This window comes from Phocoena phocoena, chromosome 17, assembly GCF_963924675.1.
Source record: "Phocoena phocoena chromosome 17, mPhoPho1.1, whole genome shotgun sequence".
In the NCBI taxonomy this organism is placed as follows: Eukaryota; Metazoa; Chordata; class Mammalia; order Artiodactyla; family Phocoenidae; genus Phocoena; species Phocoena phocoena.
This window is the reverse complement of record NC_089235.1, coordinates 44,748,182-44,764,136: the sequence shown is the minus strand read 5'-3', so window position 1 is coordinate 44,764,136 and position 15,955 is coordinate 44,748,182. Positions and strand designations below refer to the sequence as shown.

General features: G+C 40.0%; 2 protein-coding genes across 3 annotated transcripts in view; one reads left to right on the top strand and one right to left on the bottom strand.

Moving 5' to 3' along the window:
* Window positions 1-5,399: 5,399 nt before the first annotated feature.
* Window positions 5,400-13,649, top strand: COX6C (cytochrome c oxidase subunit 6C). Its single transcript, XM_065895656.1, has 3 exons — window positions 5,400-5,528; window positions 6,494-6,622; window positions 13,524-13,649. Exons 1-2 carry the CDS (start codon window positions 5,415-5,417, stop codon window positions 6,605-6,607), a joined length of 228 nt encoding a protein of 75 aa, XP_065751728.1. The 5' UTR covers window positions 5,400-5,414; the 3' UTR covers window positions 6,608-6,622; window positions 13,524-13,649.
* A 2,051-nt stretch (window positions 13,650-15,700) lies between these two features.
* The window catches only part of VPS13B (vacuolar protein sorting 13 homolog B), an 818,081-nt gene continuing 817,826 nt past the window's right edge, over window positions 15,701-15,955 (bottom strand). For both annotated transcript variants that reach the window (XM_065895774.1, XM_065895773.1), the window contains exon 61: window positions 15,701-15,949. In XM_065895774.1, the coding sequence (XP_065751846.1) occupies window positions 15,701-15,949 (249 nt within the window). The remainder of the gene's footprint in view (window positions 15,950-15,955) is intronic.

The following is a 15,955-nucleotide window of genomic DNA, read 5'->3' as shown; positions in this document are numbered from 1 at the left end:
TTCTTTAACCACTGTGCCACCAGGGAAGTCCCCCAATTTATTAAGATAATCAATGATCACTGCAGACTTATAAGGGTCAGTGTTACATCTCACAGGACATAAACTTTAAAGATCATGGTTCTTAAGACTTGTTTGTACAAATCACTTCCAAGGAAAGTTTTAGTAACAGAAAACAGAATAGGATTATCTATTTTCACACAGATTTCCACATTGAAGAAAGTAAGATAGGGCCTGTTATCAAGTCACCACTTCTGAGGAAAGAGCTCTGTGATGCAGAAGATTTCTGCTTTTCTCTAGCCTACAGGGAAGAGGCAGGACTGGCTGACATTGAGCCCCTGGGCCATGGCAAGGTCTACTGATTGTTTGTTCTGGTCATACCATGCCCTATCTGGCATAATAAATAGGATACCTTGTCTCAAAAAGTCTTAATATCCCCTCTGAAAAGAATGAGAATTTTTCTTTTTCTTATCTTTTTAGATTTCTTTCACTAAGGGCAAACATTTAGAATATCATTGTTACCACTGATGGGGACAATCAGCTTGAGGAACTTAAAACACACATTATGAAAAAAGGGGAGAGGGGACAAGAGCATTCAACACATGGAATGAGGCATATATATTTTTTATCTATTAGTAACCAGTAGAGTAACTAAAAAGGTGATACTGGGAGAAGCAGAGGAGGGGTAGTAAGGAGATATAACTGAGCTCAATGCTTATCTATCATAGTAGGAAGTTAATAGATAATGTCTTATATTGATAGATCAAGAAATTTATTTGATAGCATGTTATGCTATGATACTGAAGGGGAGCCAAATATGCCACCCCAAAATATACTACTTTGGCATATTGATTATTTTGAATTAAAGTTACTCAAGAAACAGCTGGGCAAGAAGGACATGCTGACTTTTCTTTATCCCTCTGAAAGCAGGAAATAAGTCTCCCATGTGAAAGGCACCCTCCCTGTAGCAGAAGCTAGAGAGACATCCTTATCACTAGAGGTAGAGGATTTAGAACTCTCTAGAAGGCTGTATAAACAAATCTTATTATTGATACTTCACTAATTTACTACCTCAAGTCCAATTTTCTTTGTCTTGTCAGTTCTTCACAAATTTATTGTCTTTGTCTAAAAGGTATAAAAGCTGCCTGCTTTGGTCATTTCTTTGAGTCACATATTTTTTATGAGCTCCTATACATATGAAATTAAGTTTGTGTTTCTCCTGTTAATTTGTCTTATGTCAATTTAATTATTAGACCAGCCAACAGAAGGGAAGAAAGGAAAAGTTTTCCTTCCCTATAATATCACATTATTGCATGATGATAGAATAGTATTAATGCTTTCACATGATAGCATATGATTGCATAATGATAGCTATGATTCATAAATGTAAAGCTAATCAACCGAAGAAATGGTCAAAGTAATTACTTCTGGAAAGAAGGATGTCAGTGGGGCGTATCAAGGGAGAGAACTTTATAACCATGAACATGGATTAGTTTCCTTATTAGGTGACTCTGGGCAAGAAACTGAAAAGGTAGACTGGAGCAGACTAGAACTTGCTCTTTCACTATGTTAGAAGCATGATCTTGACCTGCAAGCTATGAGAAGGCCTTGACAATCTTAATCTGGGAAGGAAATTGTCAGTTGTGTGGGGATAGCCAACATAGGAGTCCCTTATGAAGCCTCCCTTAGGCTGGGAGGGGGCCCAGTATTGCCTCTAGCTCTGGCTTATTCCCAACCCTCCCTACCTTCCTTCCTCTTCCTTTCTCTCCCTCAACAAATATTTATGAGCGTTTCCTATGTGCTGAAAACGTTAGTGTATTACAATTATTGACCAGAGAGTCAGTGTTCCCCCAGGTATGGGACAATTCACTGCAAGAGGATTTTAAGTGGTACACAGCCACTGCACTAAACAAACAAAACAAAACAAATCACATAAATTGCAAGAATAAAAAAAAGAGACGGGGAAACCTATAAATTAAAATAGAAGTAAAAGACATTTCAAGCAGTTGCAACATGTAGCCCTTATTTGGATCCTGAGTCAAACAGTTTTTTATTTCTTTTATTATTATTTTTGTGGTACACGGGCCTCTCACTGTTGTGGCCTCTCCCGTTGCAGAGCACAGGCTCCGGATGCGCAGGCTCAGCGGCCATGGCTCACGGGCCCAACCACTATGCGGCATGTGGGATCTTCCCGGACTGGGGCACGAACCCGTGTCCCCTGCATCGGCAGGCGGACTCTCAACCACTGCGCCACCAGGGAAGCCCTGGAATATTATTGGTTTTGATCTGTGTTTTCCAGATATAAGGAAACCCTTCCCCTCATGCTAATTATGACAACGCAATTTGGTAAATTACACCTCTGTAAGTAGAACTAAAATGTTTATCTTTTCTCTCTACCTGATCCATCCAGAAATTAGAAACTCTTAGGTTCTGAACAGACTTATCAGGTGAACAAGACATGGTATGTACCTCCTGGCAGGTACAGGAATCTTGATATTTTGGGGAATTCTAGAGGAGAGAAGTTCACCCAGGCAGAATCTAATGGCAAGTCCTTGGCATGACTTTCCCAGCCTTGAGAGGCCTATTAAAAGTTGTCTGAACAAACATATGGACACCAAGGGGGGAAAGTGGTGTGGCGGGTGGTGGTGGTGTGATGAACTGGGAGATTGGGATTGACATATACACACTAATATGTATAAAATAGATAATTAATAAGAACCTGCTGTATAAAAAAATCAATAAAATAAAATTCAAACATTCAAAAAAAAAAAAGTTGTCTGAGACTCCTTCTGAAAAGTTCCAGTACAGCCAGTGTAAAAAACCCTATGTGACCAATTAATCAGACTTATTTGGTAAATAAATTAGTCTTAATTCGGCTATATTTGGTAAAAGTGAGGGTAATTTTAGAAAGAAAAAGATTATGTTTCAATGGATATTAAATTCTAGTTCTGTTACTTGAGGTCTGTATTTACTCTCTAAGACTCACCTCCCAGATATATAATATGTCATTGAGTTCTTCGGTAGGAACTAAGGCCCCCACTCAGTTCCTGGAGGAACGTAACTTCAGGCTGAGCACAAGATTCCCGGAACACCACCTTGTTTCTTCACCACCAGCCAATCACAGGAAAGTCACATACTCTGCAGCCCTCACCCCAAATTTTACCCTTAAAAACTCTTCCTCCCAAACCATTGAAGAATTCGGGTTTTTTTGAGCACGGGCTGCCTGTTCTCCTTGGTTGGCCCTTGCAATAAACGTTTCTCTGCTCTAAACTCTGACATCTCAGTTTGTTTGGTCTCACCATTTCTCAGGCACACGAACTTGTCTTCGATAACAATAAGAAGTCTGAAAAAAAGTGTTGTTGAGGTACAAGTCCACATTGACCTTCAATTAGCACCATCTCTGTGTGGCTGAAAGGTTTCACTCCCCAGAGCCATCTGTTAACAAGTTGAGGACAAAGACTCCGTGACCTCCTTGATGATCTTCCAATAGCAGAGCCTGGTACCTAGTAATTGCTCAACCTATATATGTTGAATCAATATCATGTATCCTATGAATCTTTCACAGTACTTGCTGAGTTGAATAATGCAGTACAAATCCAGGTTATTTCGATAAAAACCAAGTCTGACAACCCTAAGGCACAAGAGCCTTACTTTACACACTACTTTCCATAAACTTCCACATGCCTTGCTTTAAAACACTTGTCTTTTACTAAAAGTCCACACAAATACTTCCATCCAAACTTGCTCAGCTTTTCCAAGCAGGTAATTGCTTCTGCAGCACCAGGGTCACGTGTCTACGGTAGCGCCTACTACTTGGGATTGATGTTACTCAGTTTATGTCTGTCTCATCTGCTGGGCTGTGAGTTCCTGGAACTTGGCTGCCTTATTCACTCTTTACCCAAACAAGTGGCTAGATGCATAAGGATAGTCATAATGAAAATGTTGGTTTGTGCACATAGTTGGAGCAATCCATGCCCAGGATGATTTGTGCTGTATTTGTAGGGTACATTAAAAAAAAAAATTCACATATATAAATCTTTGAATTCCCCAATAAGTTCATATCAACTCTGTGTATGAGTAAGATCAATATCTCGACTTGACTAAGGAAACTGACTCACAAGTTCAAACCCTGAATCCAAGGTTACACAGAGAAGAGGCTAAATACGCAAGTTATCTTCAGCTCTGAACGGCGGGACGTGCGCTGGAGGCCTTTTGTACTCTTTGGGCCACCGTAGCCGGATCCTCGCTCCGTTCTCTCTATTTAGGCGCCTGCGCGCTGCTGTGAACGCCGTCCATTTCTCCAAGGACGTCGTTGTTGAGGTGAGTTTTGGGCGTTTTGTGTCCCTCGTTCGGATTCCCGTACTTGCCGCCTCCCGCTGCCTGCTGTCGGTCTACCTTGGAGCTAAATCGTTCCTCTGCATCTCTGGGGCGGAAAACCTCGGACCTCTCGCCCTCGTCGACCCCAGCAGGCCCGCGTTGCGGCCTTTTAGGGGAGGCGGGGCGGCGGCGCGGGTCTCACGGGGGCCGGGTTTGCTGAGGGGGCCTCGAGGGACCGCCGGCTTTTGAGACAGCCGGCCCGGGCCCGGTGGCCGCTGCTTTTTTACCGCCTTTAGCGTGACCTTGGTTGCGTCTTTTGACCTGTCTGGTCCCAGTGTCTTTACCTACAAAAAGGAAAGGTGGTTTCTTCCTCATCCGTTCCCGAGGCTTAAGGAGCACCGTCGGACCTTAGTGGGCGTCAGCTTTGTGGCAGCGTTTGTGATTGGAGTTGGAAAGCTGCAGGAGGGTCACCGGGCCTGTGGTAGGAGGGGCAGGGGTGGGCTCCCGGCAGCCCCCTGCGCGCGCCCACGACCTTTCCGACCCTGCCCGGGCCGCGCTCGCCGAAGGTCGGGAGGCCGGCCCGCGCGCGGCGGCCTTCAGGCCCGAGTCACAAAGTGGGCCCTGCGGGACCTGCTGGGGTCCCGCCCGAGTGTTAGTTCTTGATTGCGTGACCTTGAAATAGTCCGGTAACCTTCCTGCAGCCCGGTTTTCTCAATAAAATGGGAAAACAGCTGTCTCACAGGCTGAAATGAATTGGTAGTAAGCTTGTAGAGTAAATGCTAGGAATGTTTGCACTTGTGATTCCCCATCCAGAGCCGCTGCTAATCTTCCCTGTAGTTGGGTGAGGTTTTTGTCGTTCTTGTTCCCTGGTTACTACTGTTGGGCTGCGATCATCTTGCTTATTTAGGGTGGTCGTTCACCGTGTGAGAAGATGAAATCGCGAAGCTAGTAAAGACCTTAGGGTTTGGGAGAGGAGTCAGTCCACTGTCCTGCCTGTGCCTCTCTGAGTACTAAAATGCATTATGCAGAAGAGTTCTTTAGGTATCTTATGTTCTAAGAGTTGTCTTTTATTATTTTAGCTGTCAAGGAGAAAAACTACCATGGCTTCCAGTTCTTTGACAAAACCTCAGATGCGTGGCCTTCTGGGCAAGCGTCTGCGATTTCATATTGTTGGAGCATTCGTTGTCTCCTTGGGAGTTGCAGCTTTCTATAAGGTATGTATGTTTTATTTTTACTTTGTGCTCATGGTCCAAAAATGTGTTTTAAATTTGAAAATGTATTTTATTTTCATAGATAGCATATAGAGTCTTTTGTTTTTTTAAGATTTTTTTGACGTGGGCCATTTTAAAATTCTTTATTCAGCGTGTTACAATACCGCTTCTGTTTTATGTTTTGGTTTTTTGGCCCCGAGGCATGTGGGATCTTAGCTCCCCAACCAGGGATCGAACCCGCACCCCTTTGCATTGGAAGGCGAAGTCTTAACCACTGGACCGCCAGGGAAGTCCCTAGAGTCTTTAAAAGAAATTCCGTCTTTAATGTGCTCCTTTCCTCTTACCCTTTCTCGACCCACCTCAGTGTGATGGGAAAGTATCTTATTCCCCAGGTAGCTTGTCCTCCATCTTTAAATGAAGCTGTCTTGGTTTGCTAGGGCTGCCATATCAAAATACCACAAACTGGGTGGCTTCCACAATAGAAAAATTTTTTTTTTTCCAGGCTGAAAATCCAAGATCAAGATAGCTGTGGGGGACTTCCCCGGCAGTCCAGTGGTTGAGACTCCGTGCTTCCACTGCAGGAGGCACTGGTTCGATCCCTGGTTGGGGAAATAAGATCCTGCATGCCCTGCGCCGTGGCCAAAAAGACAGTTGGCTGTGGGGTTGATTTCTGAGGCCTCTCTCCTTGGCTTTGTATTCCTGTCTTCTCCCTCTCATCACATGGTCCTCTGTGTGTTAGCATTGTTCCTGTCTGAATTTTCTTCTCTTCTAAGGATGCTAGTCATGTTGGGTTAGGACCCACCCTAAAGACTTCATTTTAACTTAATTACCTCTTTAAGGGCCTTAATAATAGGATTCAAGATAAGTAGGATTCAAGGTGAACAAAAACTTGGTGATTTATGTTGTCTTTAGATATTGTTTCTAATAATTAAAAAAATAAGTCCTAAATGTGATATGTTACCTTTTAGTTTGCTGTGGCTGAACCAAGAAAGAAGGCATATGCAGATTTCTACAGAAATTATGATTCCATAAAAGATTTTGAGGAGATGAGGAAGGCTGGTATCTTTCAGAGTGCAAAGTGATTTTGGAATATAAAGGTAATATGGTTATTTGAAATAACTGTTTAAAATCTTTTTTAACTGTGGCAATATATATAAAATACACAGTCTTAACTTTATTTTTAAGTGTACAGTTCAGTATTGTCAAGTACATTTACATTGTTGTACAACCAGTCTTCAGAACTCTTTTCCTCTAAGTAGTCAGTTTTATCTATATACCACATTTTGTTTAATCATGTTAATGGACACTTGGATTGCTTTTGACTACTGTGAATAATGCTGCTGCTTTGTGTGCAGATATCTCTTTGATACCCTGCTTTAATACTTTTTTGAGTATATACTCAGAAGTGGAGTTGCTAAATCATATGGTAGTTCTGTTTTTAATTTTCTAAGGAACTGCCATACAATTTTACGTAATGGCTGCACCATTTTTCACTTCACCAACTTCTGTTCACAGGGGTCCCAATTACTCCACATCCTTGTGAACACTTGTTTTCTGGTTTTTTGATAGACATCCAAATGGGTGTGAGGTGGTGTTTTATTTTGGTCTTCGTTTGCTTTTCCCTAATGGTTAACGATGTTGAGCATCTTTTCCCATGCTTTTTGGCCATTTGTGTATGTTCTCTGGAGAAATGTCTATTCAAGTCCTTTGCCCACTTTTAATTGGATTGTTTTTTAAAACTCCTTATCAGATATGATTTAGATATTTTCTCCCATTCTATGGATTGCCTTTTCAGTCTGTTGTGTCCTTTGAGGCACAGACATTTGAAATTTTGATGGAGTCTAATTTATGTAATTTTTCTTTTGTTGCCTGTGCTTTTGGTGTCATGTTTAAGAAATCATTGACAAATCCAGTGTTGTAAAGTATTATATTTTCTGCGAAAGTTTTATAGTTTTATTAGCTCTTACCTTTAGGTCTTTGATCCATTTTGTTAATTTTTGGATATGATGTTAAGGGAACACGAACACAGGATGTCTTTCCATTTGTTTCTTTAATTTCAGCAATGTTTTGTATCTTTCAGTATACAAGTCTTTTGCCTCCTTGGTGAAGTGTAGTCCTGAGAATTGTATTTTTTTTTAATGCTAATGTAATTGGGATTGTTTCCTTAATTTGCTTTTCTGATTATTCATTGTTAGTATCTAGAAACACAGCTGATTTCGTGCGTTGATTTTGTATCCTGCAGCTTTGCCAAGTTTATTCTAACAGTTTTTTTTGTGTGTGTGAAATCTTTTTGGGATTTCTGCATATAAGATCAGGTCATCTGCAGAGATAGTTTTACTTCTTCCTTTCCAATTTGGATGTCTTTTATTTCTTTTTCTTCCCTAATTGCTCTGACTAGGACTTCCAGTACTATGTTGAAGAGAAGGGGTAAGAATGGGCATCCTTGTTGGTTTTTTTTTCTGACCTTGGAGAAGCTTTTTTTTTTTTTTTTTTTTTTTTTTGCATTACGCGGGCCAGGCTCAGCGGCCATTGCTCACGGGCCTAGCTGCTCTGCGGCATGTGGGATCTTCCCGGACCGGGGCACGAACCCGTGTCCCCTGCATCGTCAGGCAGACTCTCAACCACTGCGCCACCAGGGAAGCCCTGGAGAAGCTTTTTACTATTGAGTATATTAGCTCTGGGTTTCTCATGTATCACCTTTATTGAGGTAGTTTCTGTTCTTTATTTGAATTTTTTTAAATCATGAAAAGGTATTGAATTTTTCAGATGCGTTTTCTGAATTAGTTGAGATGATCATGTGGCTCTGTGGTATATTTTCATATGTTGAATCATCCTTGGTCATGGTGTGTAATCCTTTTAATGAGCTGCTGAATTGTTTGCTAGTATTTTATGAAGGATTTTTGCATCTGTATTTGGGATATTACTCTCTAGTTTCTTGTGTTATATTTGTCTGACTTTGATATCAGGGTAATGTTGGTCTTATAGAATGTTTTATATTCCTAAATGAGTTAGTGAGTCAGATGTGGCCACAAGAGACATGTGAGAGGATCAGGAAAACATGGTGGGGGGCAGTCTCTCCATCATACAGAAATGTTTAAGATGTCTTAATATAAATATATAGAAAACAAAAAATACATAGAGTGAATTTGGAAATGTTCCGCCCCCACCCCCCTTCAGTTTTTTGGAAGAGCTTGAGGAGGATTGGTGTTAACTCTTTAGGTGTTTGGTAGAATTTTCCTGTGAAGCCATCTGATCCTGGGCTTTTCTTTGTTGGGAGGTTATTGATTGCTGATTTAATCTCCTTATTTAGTTATAAGTCTGTTAATCTGTTTCTTATTTCTTGGTAGGTTGTGTGTTTATAGGAATTATTCCATTTCATGTGGGTGACGTAATTTGGTGACATAATGTCCCTTCTTTAATTTCTGTTTTTAGTTGAGTCTTCTTTTTTCTTAGTCTGACTAAAGGTTTGTTATATTGGTTGATCTTTGCAAATAACCAGCTCTTTTGATTTTTTTGATGTATCTCTAGTGTTTTTCTGTTCCCTGTTTTGTTTAATCTTTATTTCCTGCTAGCTTTCATTTAGCTTGCTTTTCTTTTTCTACCTTTTTTTTTTTTTGCGGTATGTGGGCCTCTCACTGTTGCGGCCTCTCCCATTGCGGAGCACAGGCTCCAGGCGCGCAGGCTCAGTGGCCACGGCTCACGGGCCCAGCTGCTCCGTGGCATGTGGGATCTTCCTGGACCGGGGCACGAACCTGTGTCCCCTGCATCGGCAGGCGGACTCTCAACCACAGCGCCACCAGGGAAGCCCCTTTTTCTACCTTTTTAAGGTGTAAACTTAGCTTGTTGACTTGATCTTCTTTTTAAATTTCTTTATTCTTTATTTTTTGGCTGCATTGGGTCTCTTTTGCTGCGCGTGGGCTTTCTCTATTTGTGGTGAGTGGGGGCTACTCTTTGTTGCGCTGTGCGGGCTTCTCATTGCGGTGGCTTCTCGTTGCAGAGCATGGGCTCTAAGTGCGTGGGCTTCAGTAGTTGCAGCACGTGGGCTCAGTAGTTGTGGCATGTGGATCCTAGAGCACATGGGCTCAGTAGTTGTGGTTCACAGGCTCTAGAGCACGGGCTCAGTAGTTGTGCTGCATGGGCTTAGTTGCTCCACGGCATGTGGGATCTTCCTGGACCAGGGATCAAACCTGTGTCCCCTGCATTGGCAGGTAGATTCTTAACCACTGCACCACCAGGGAGGTCCTAAATTTCTTTTCTGATAACCACTTTGACCCACTGGTTGTTGGAGGGTATGTTTAATTTCAACATATTTGTGGATTTTTCTATTTTCCTTCTGGTATAAATTTCTAGTTTCATCTTTTGTGACCAGAAAAGATACTTTATGTGACTTCAGTATTTTAAAATCTATTGTCTGGTTTTATGGCCTAACATGGAAATTAATCCATATGCACTTGAGAAAAAAATGTGTATTCTCATGTTAGGTAGAATGTTCTGTATTTGTCTCTTAGATCTGATTGGTCTGTAGTGTTCAAGTCCACTCATTTTCTTAATGATCTTCTGTCTGGTTCTTATAGCCATTATTGAAAGTATTTTAAGTCACCCACTATTACTGTAGATCTGTCTATTTCTCCCTTCACTTCTGTTAGCATTTGCTTCATATTTGCTTCATATATTTCAAAGCTCTGATGTTTGGTGCATATATATTGATATTTATAATCTGTCTTCTTGGTGAATCATTATATAATGTCCTTTGTCTTTGTAACATTTTTTGACTTAAAGTCTGTTTTGTCTGCTAATGGTATATAGCCACTCGTGCTCTCTTGATTGCTGTTTGTATGGAATCATTTTCCATCCTTAGCTATTAAACTATGTGTGTCCTTGGATCTAAAGTGAATCTCTTGTAGACAGCTCATAGTTGGACCTTGTTTTGTATCCATTCCTCAGATCTATGACTTTTGGGGAGTTTAAACCAACCTATTGTTATAATCTATTTTGAAGTGGTAACAACTTATTTCAATCACATACAAAAATTCTCTTTTACAACTCTGCTCCCCTACTTTGTTACTAATGCCACAAATTGTATTTTTAGATATTGTGTACCCATTAACATAGATTTCTTTTTTTTAGAGCTTTTGTCTCTAAATCCTACAAAATTAAAAGTGGGGATATGAAACAGTTACAACACTGGCTTTTATATTTATTCATATATTTGCCTTCGCCAGTGAACTTTATATTTCCACATGGCTTTTGAGTTACTGCCTAGTGTAATTTATTTATTTATTATTTATTTTTGGCTGTGTTGGGTCTTTGTTGCTGCGCATGTGCTTTCTCTAGTGGCGGTGAGGGGGAGCTACTCTTCGTGTTGCAGTGCGCGGGCTTCTCATTGCAGTGGCTTCTCTTGTTGTGGAGCACGGGCTTTAGGCACATGGGCTTAAGTAGTTGTGGCTTGTGGGCTCTAGAGCGCAGGCTCAGTAGTTGTGGTGCACGGGCTTAGTTGGTCCACAGCATGTGGGATCTTCCCGGACCAGGGATCCAACTCGCATCCCCTGCATTGGCAGGCGGATTCTTAACCACTGCGCCACCAGGGAAGTCCCTGTCTAGTGTAATTTTGTTGCAACTTGAAGAACTCTCATTGCAGATCTAGTAGTAATGAACTCCTTATCTTTTAGGTTTTTTTTAAAATCTAGGAATGTCTTAATTTTCTTCCTGATTTTTGAAGGACATTTTTGCTGGTTATAGTATTCTTGGTTGGTAATTTGTGTGTGTGTGTGTGTGTGAGCACTTTGTATTTACCATCTGACATCCTTGTGACCTGCAAGGTTTCTCCTGAGAAATCCACTGATAATCTTACAGAGGCTCCCTCGTAGGCAATGAATCATTTTTTTCTTGGTGCTTCCAAGATCCATTGTCTTTGGTTTTTGACAGTTGGATTATACTGTGTCTTGGTGTTGGGTCTCTTTGGGTTCATCTGACTTCCAGTAACATCTTGTATTTATATATCCATTTCTTTCCTCAAATTTGGGAAGGTTTTGGCCATTATTTCTTCAAATAAACTCTCTGCCCCTTCTCGCGCTTTCAGAGTACATAGGTTGGTCTTTTTGGTGGTGTCTCATAAGTCAGTTAAACTCTGTCACCATTCTCATCAGTGCTCTGAGATAAAGATAGAAGCAGTCCCTTGGGAAGCCCTCAAATAAACTAGAACATTGCATGCAGGGTCTTCTCTTTTTCTTCTGCCCTGAAGGAGGAGTCAGGAATTGGTCACTTTCCTCCTGACCACACTCCTGCACTGAGAAGGGGGTGGGGCAAGGGTGAGAAAAAAGTGCATGACATTTCCTGCCATTTTGAGTGCAGCTTTTTCATATTTAGGTGTTTGCTTGGTTGTTGCAGCTTAATTGATTTTTGCAGTTCTCACAAAGACACTTTGGTCCATGTGTCTTTGCTTTTTCTCCTAGGGAGTAGGGGTATGGAGCTTTGTTATTGCACCATCTTGCTGACATGAAGTTAATTTTATGTTCAGAATCATTTTGCATGTTGTGCTATTACTGCTAGATTGGCATCAGGAAAATCACATTTTTAGAAGTGCTTTAAAAAACAAGTTTTGGACACTTTTTATAGTTTGTTATTTGGATGTCCATAGGTGACATGGTGGCTTTCAAGAGATTCTGGTTTGGGTGGTTAAGGTCCACTGCCTTATGGACAGTGTGATTACGGTTCTGTGTCTAGAAGAGGACTGGCTTGTGTGCTGATGAAAGGTCATCTGTTAAATTGATTTGAAAGCATGTGTCCAGTACCTGATGAAACTATTTGTACTATGGAATCTTGTAATTCATGTGTTTAACTTCATTCAAGCTCAACAAAATAGTAAGGTAGAACAATTCAAGTAGAGTTAAAGATCCTGTCTACCACCCCAGTGTGAGTTTGCTGTGACAAGGGGAATGTGAATGTGCTATTTTTTTTTCAGGCAGACTGTTCCTGAAGGAGCATTCCAACTGCCATTTGTATGTATGTGTGAGAGTGTGTGTGTGTGATCTTTCCCAAGATCTGGGGTGTGGGGGAGACCTGCTGTACTGGACTCAGATCAGTTTTCTAAAAGATTTAAGGATAATTTTGACTGTGAATAACTTTTGCTTAATATAAGATTCAATTCTATTACATTCCATTTCTATAGTTTATATTAAAGAGGTATCTGAGTCACAGATAGATACATGCCACAGTTTAATATATATAATACATAATAGTAGAAAAACAACTTTATTCCCAGTGGTTGGAAAATTGATAAGGAATTTATGACATTCATATCATGGACTATTATGTCCCTTAGAATTGGTAATCACAAAGTAACAGAAATTAGTAGAATAGAAAACTAAGAATGTATTTTGTAAAGGGTGATCTATGTTAAATAAAGAGTGCACAGAAAAAAAGGCTGAAGGTAAAAAGATCAAGAAAATATTAGTGGTTGTGTGTGGAATCTTAACATTGCTGTTTTCTTGTACCTTTGAGATTTTCAAAACTTCCACAGTGGGTATGCATTTCATAATCAGATGTTAACAGGCTGATTTTTTAAAATATTTTTTTTTTACCTTTTACTTACAAGAAGTTGATTGTTTAAAAAACAGTAAGAAAAAGGAACAGATTTGGAGATAGGAATAGAAATGTTTAGAACAGATGGGCTACTGGTTTTTAAGAACAGTACAGGTATGAGAAGGGAACAGAGTGGGGTGGACTTGAAGAAAAAAAGCAGAATTTGGTAAATGAAAGCAAAAACCCCAAAGTAAGGTGTGAATGTCCCAAATGGAAAAGAGGCTGGTCAGGGAGGTTAGGGAGCATGGGGGAGAATGGACCTGGAGCCCAGGCAGCCTGAACAGGGCTGCTGCTGGGCTAAGGGTGAGTGATCAAAGTGTGGCTTCCACTGGTAGCAGTAGACCTCAGGGGTTCTCCAGGGTGGTGAGGTATTAAGAACGATTGTCATTAACTTGGCCACTCTGTTTTTCTCCACAGAATTTCTTTGGGTTGAGTTCCATGGAAGTTTGTCACTTACCTGTGTTCCTGCACTATGAACTACTAATATCTGGGCTAAGGAATAGTTTCTCATGATAAATAAACGATTAAAAAATACTGTGGACACTAAATTTTTGTGCAGTTACTCTTGCTGATACTTACAGTTCAGGGTACTTGCATTAGAATTGGTCAGGGATTTTTAACTTTATGAATCTTATGACGATAACCTGATTTCAATATTTTTTAAAATTTTCATTGTTTTAGGACATTTTTGATTCCTCACATTTTGTCCATTTCACTGAGGTAACTGCCTGGGCCCATGGGTTTAAGGGGTCTGCATGAGCCTACATGACTACTATACTGTGGGCTCTTGAAAGGAACAGAGACTTGCCTTTCCAATAAAACGTCTTTGGACTTCATTGTCACTGAATTGCCCTACTGGATCCAACCACTGGACAGATGTAATAGTAGGTAATTAAAATTTAAGATTTTTTACTCAGTATTACTTTATTGAAGACCTAATTGTACAATATGGAATATACATCTAGTCTAGAAAAAGTAGTGTTATTTAATTGGAATTGCAATTGAGTAATGTCTGCTAATTTAGAGTGTGGTAATAACATTTTTTCAGGGAGGTCTTAGGACCTTTCTCCCCTTTAATAATGGTGGTTTTGTTGTGATCAAAGTGATACTACAGAGAGCTTTAAGAATTAAGTGTATTTTAGCCACAGCTAATTTAATCACCAGTTCTTTTATTATGTTAACAAAAATTTTCTTTTTAACTCATGCAAAATTCCTGAGTTCCAATGATGTAAACGGTAATAAACCCAAGTATCAGTGAAAAGCTGCATTTTAAGAACCCACATTTATGTGTTATCAGTAATTCAAGGATTCCTTTTATTTTAAACAATATCATATAACAATTCTTAAAGTAGTATACAAAATTACCATATGACTTAATACATATTTACAATCTTAAAAATAGTTACTCGAGGTTGACAAAACTTTCCTAAATGAGTATGATTACAGCAAATGATGGAACCATGTTTTCCATATTCAGCCTGAATTTCCATTAACAGCAAACAACTATGCAGTGACCTCTTATGCCCAATAACATGTGAGACTTATTAAGTTTAAAGAAAGTTAAAAGTGGGCATTTGAAACTGAATTTTCTTAGCATCTCCCAATTGTAGGTATCAGGTTGTAGGCCCAAGTTTGGCTGTAATGAGTAAAAATGTGTTTTAATTGGAGTATCAAATTTTTACTGAATATTAAAGGTGGTACCTGGTGACCCAGGATCTTAAGCCAAATCCATCTTTAAATACAAAAGAGTGTCAGTTACTGGGGATATCTTTATGCTTGATCAAGCCAAGTCAGCAATAAACTATTATTCAGGTTAATGTTTGGGTTCTTGAGTCTGTCAATGCATCAGGGTGAGTCCTTCCACAAGAGTATCCAGTAGTGGGAGTTCCCCAGTAGTGTTTTGCTTAAGAAACTCACCTGAGCACCTGGGGTCTGTTTTTATCAGTAGACAAAAGATTCTCTAAGCTTGCCTAGTAAAACAAACTAGAAAGACATTTTTTCCAAAAATGTACCTGGACAGTCATCAGAATGTCTTGTAAATTTCCATAAAGGTTTAGGAATGTATTCACTTAAAGAAACAGCATCACATTTAAGTAACAAATTTATTAACAAGTTAAACAGTTAAGCTCCTAAGCATTTAATTTCATATAAAGAATCTGAACCTCTGCAGATGAGGGTGTTAGGCAGTTGTCTCAGCCTAAAAACAGATGCAACTGGGGATGAAGTTTTAATCTGTTTCCGAGGCCTGACCATGTTTTGTGTTAGAGTTGAGCCTAATTATAGTCGAAATTTTAGCAAACAGCAAAAAGGATTTTCTGCACGTGATAAGATTAATAATAGGATTCTGTTCATTGTCCCCAAATGGGAAAAGAATAGGTTTTTGAATAGGTTTTTTAATCAATCAGTGACTCAATTTTGAAGTATCTTAGTTTTGGGAAAAAGGAAGAACCTGAATTAGTTTTGGAAGAGGCTAGGAAATTACTATAACAACTATAGAACAGTGGGTTTTGTCCACATTAGATGTTGTTAGAGCTCATTACGTTTCTTTTTCAGAAATAAATTGCACAAGCAGGAATCAACACCTCAGAGGGGACTCAAGGGAACCCTTTCCTCAGGGCTTTATTTTTCACCATGGTAAATTTACTGATGAAGACTTGGGCAAAGTGTGGCTCAACCATATAATGGTATGTTTTCACAGTGGAAGGGAGAGGTTCCACAGTCACCACAGGGCATAGTGTCTGCATGGAAGAGCAGCTGGGGGCCAGGTGACAAGATGTCTTTGTGATATAGTCCACAAGTCTGTTATACTGTTGCTCTGATAGTCTCTCTCGAATTCCATCCACCTGGGT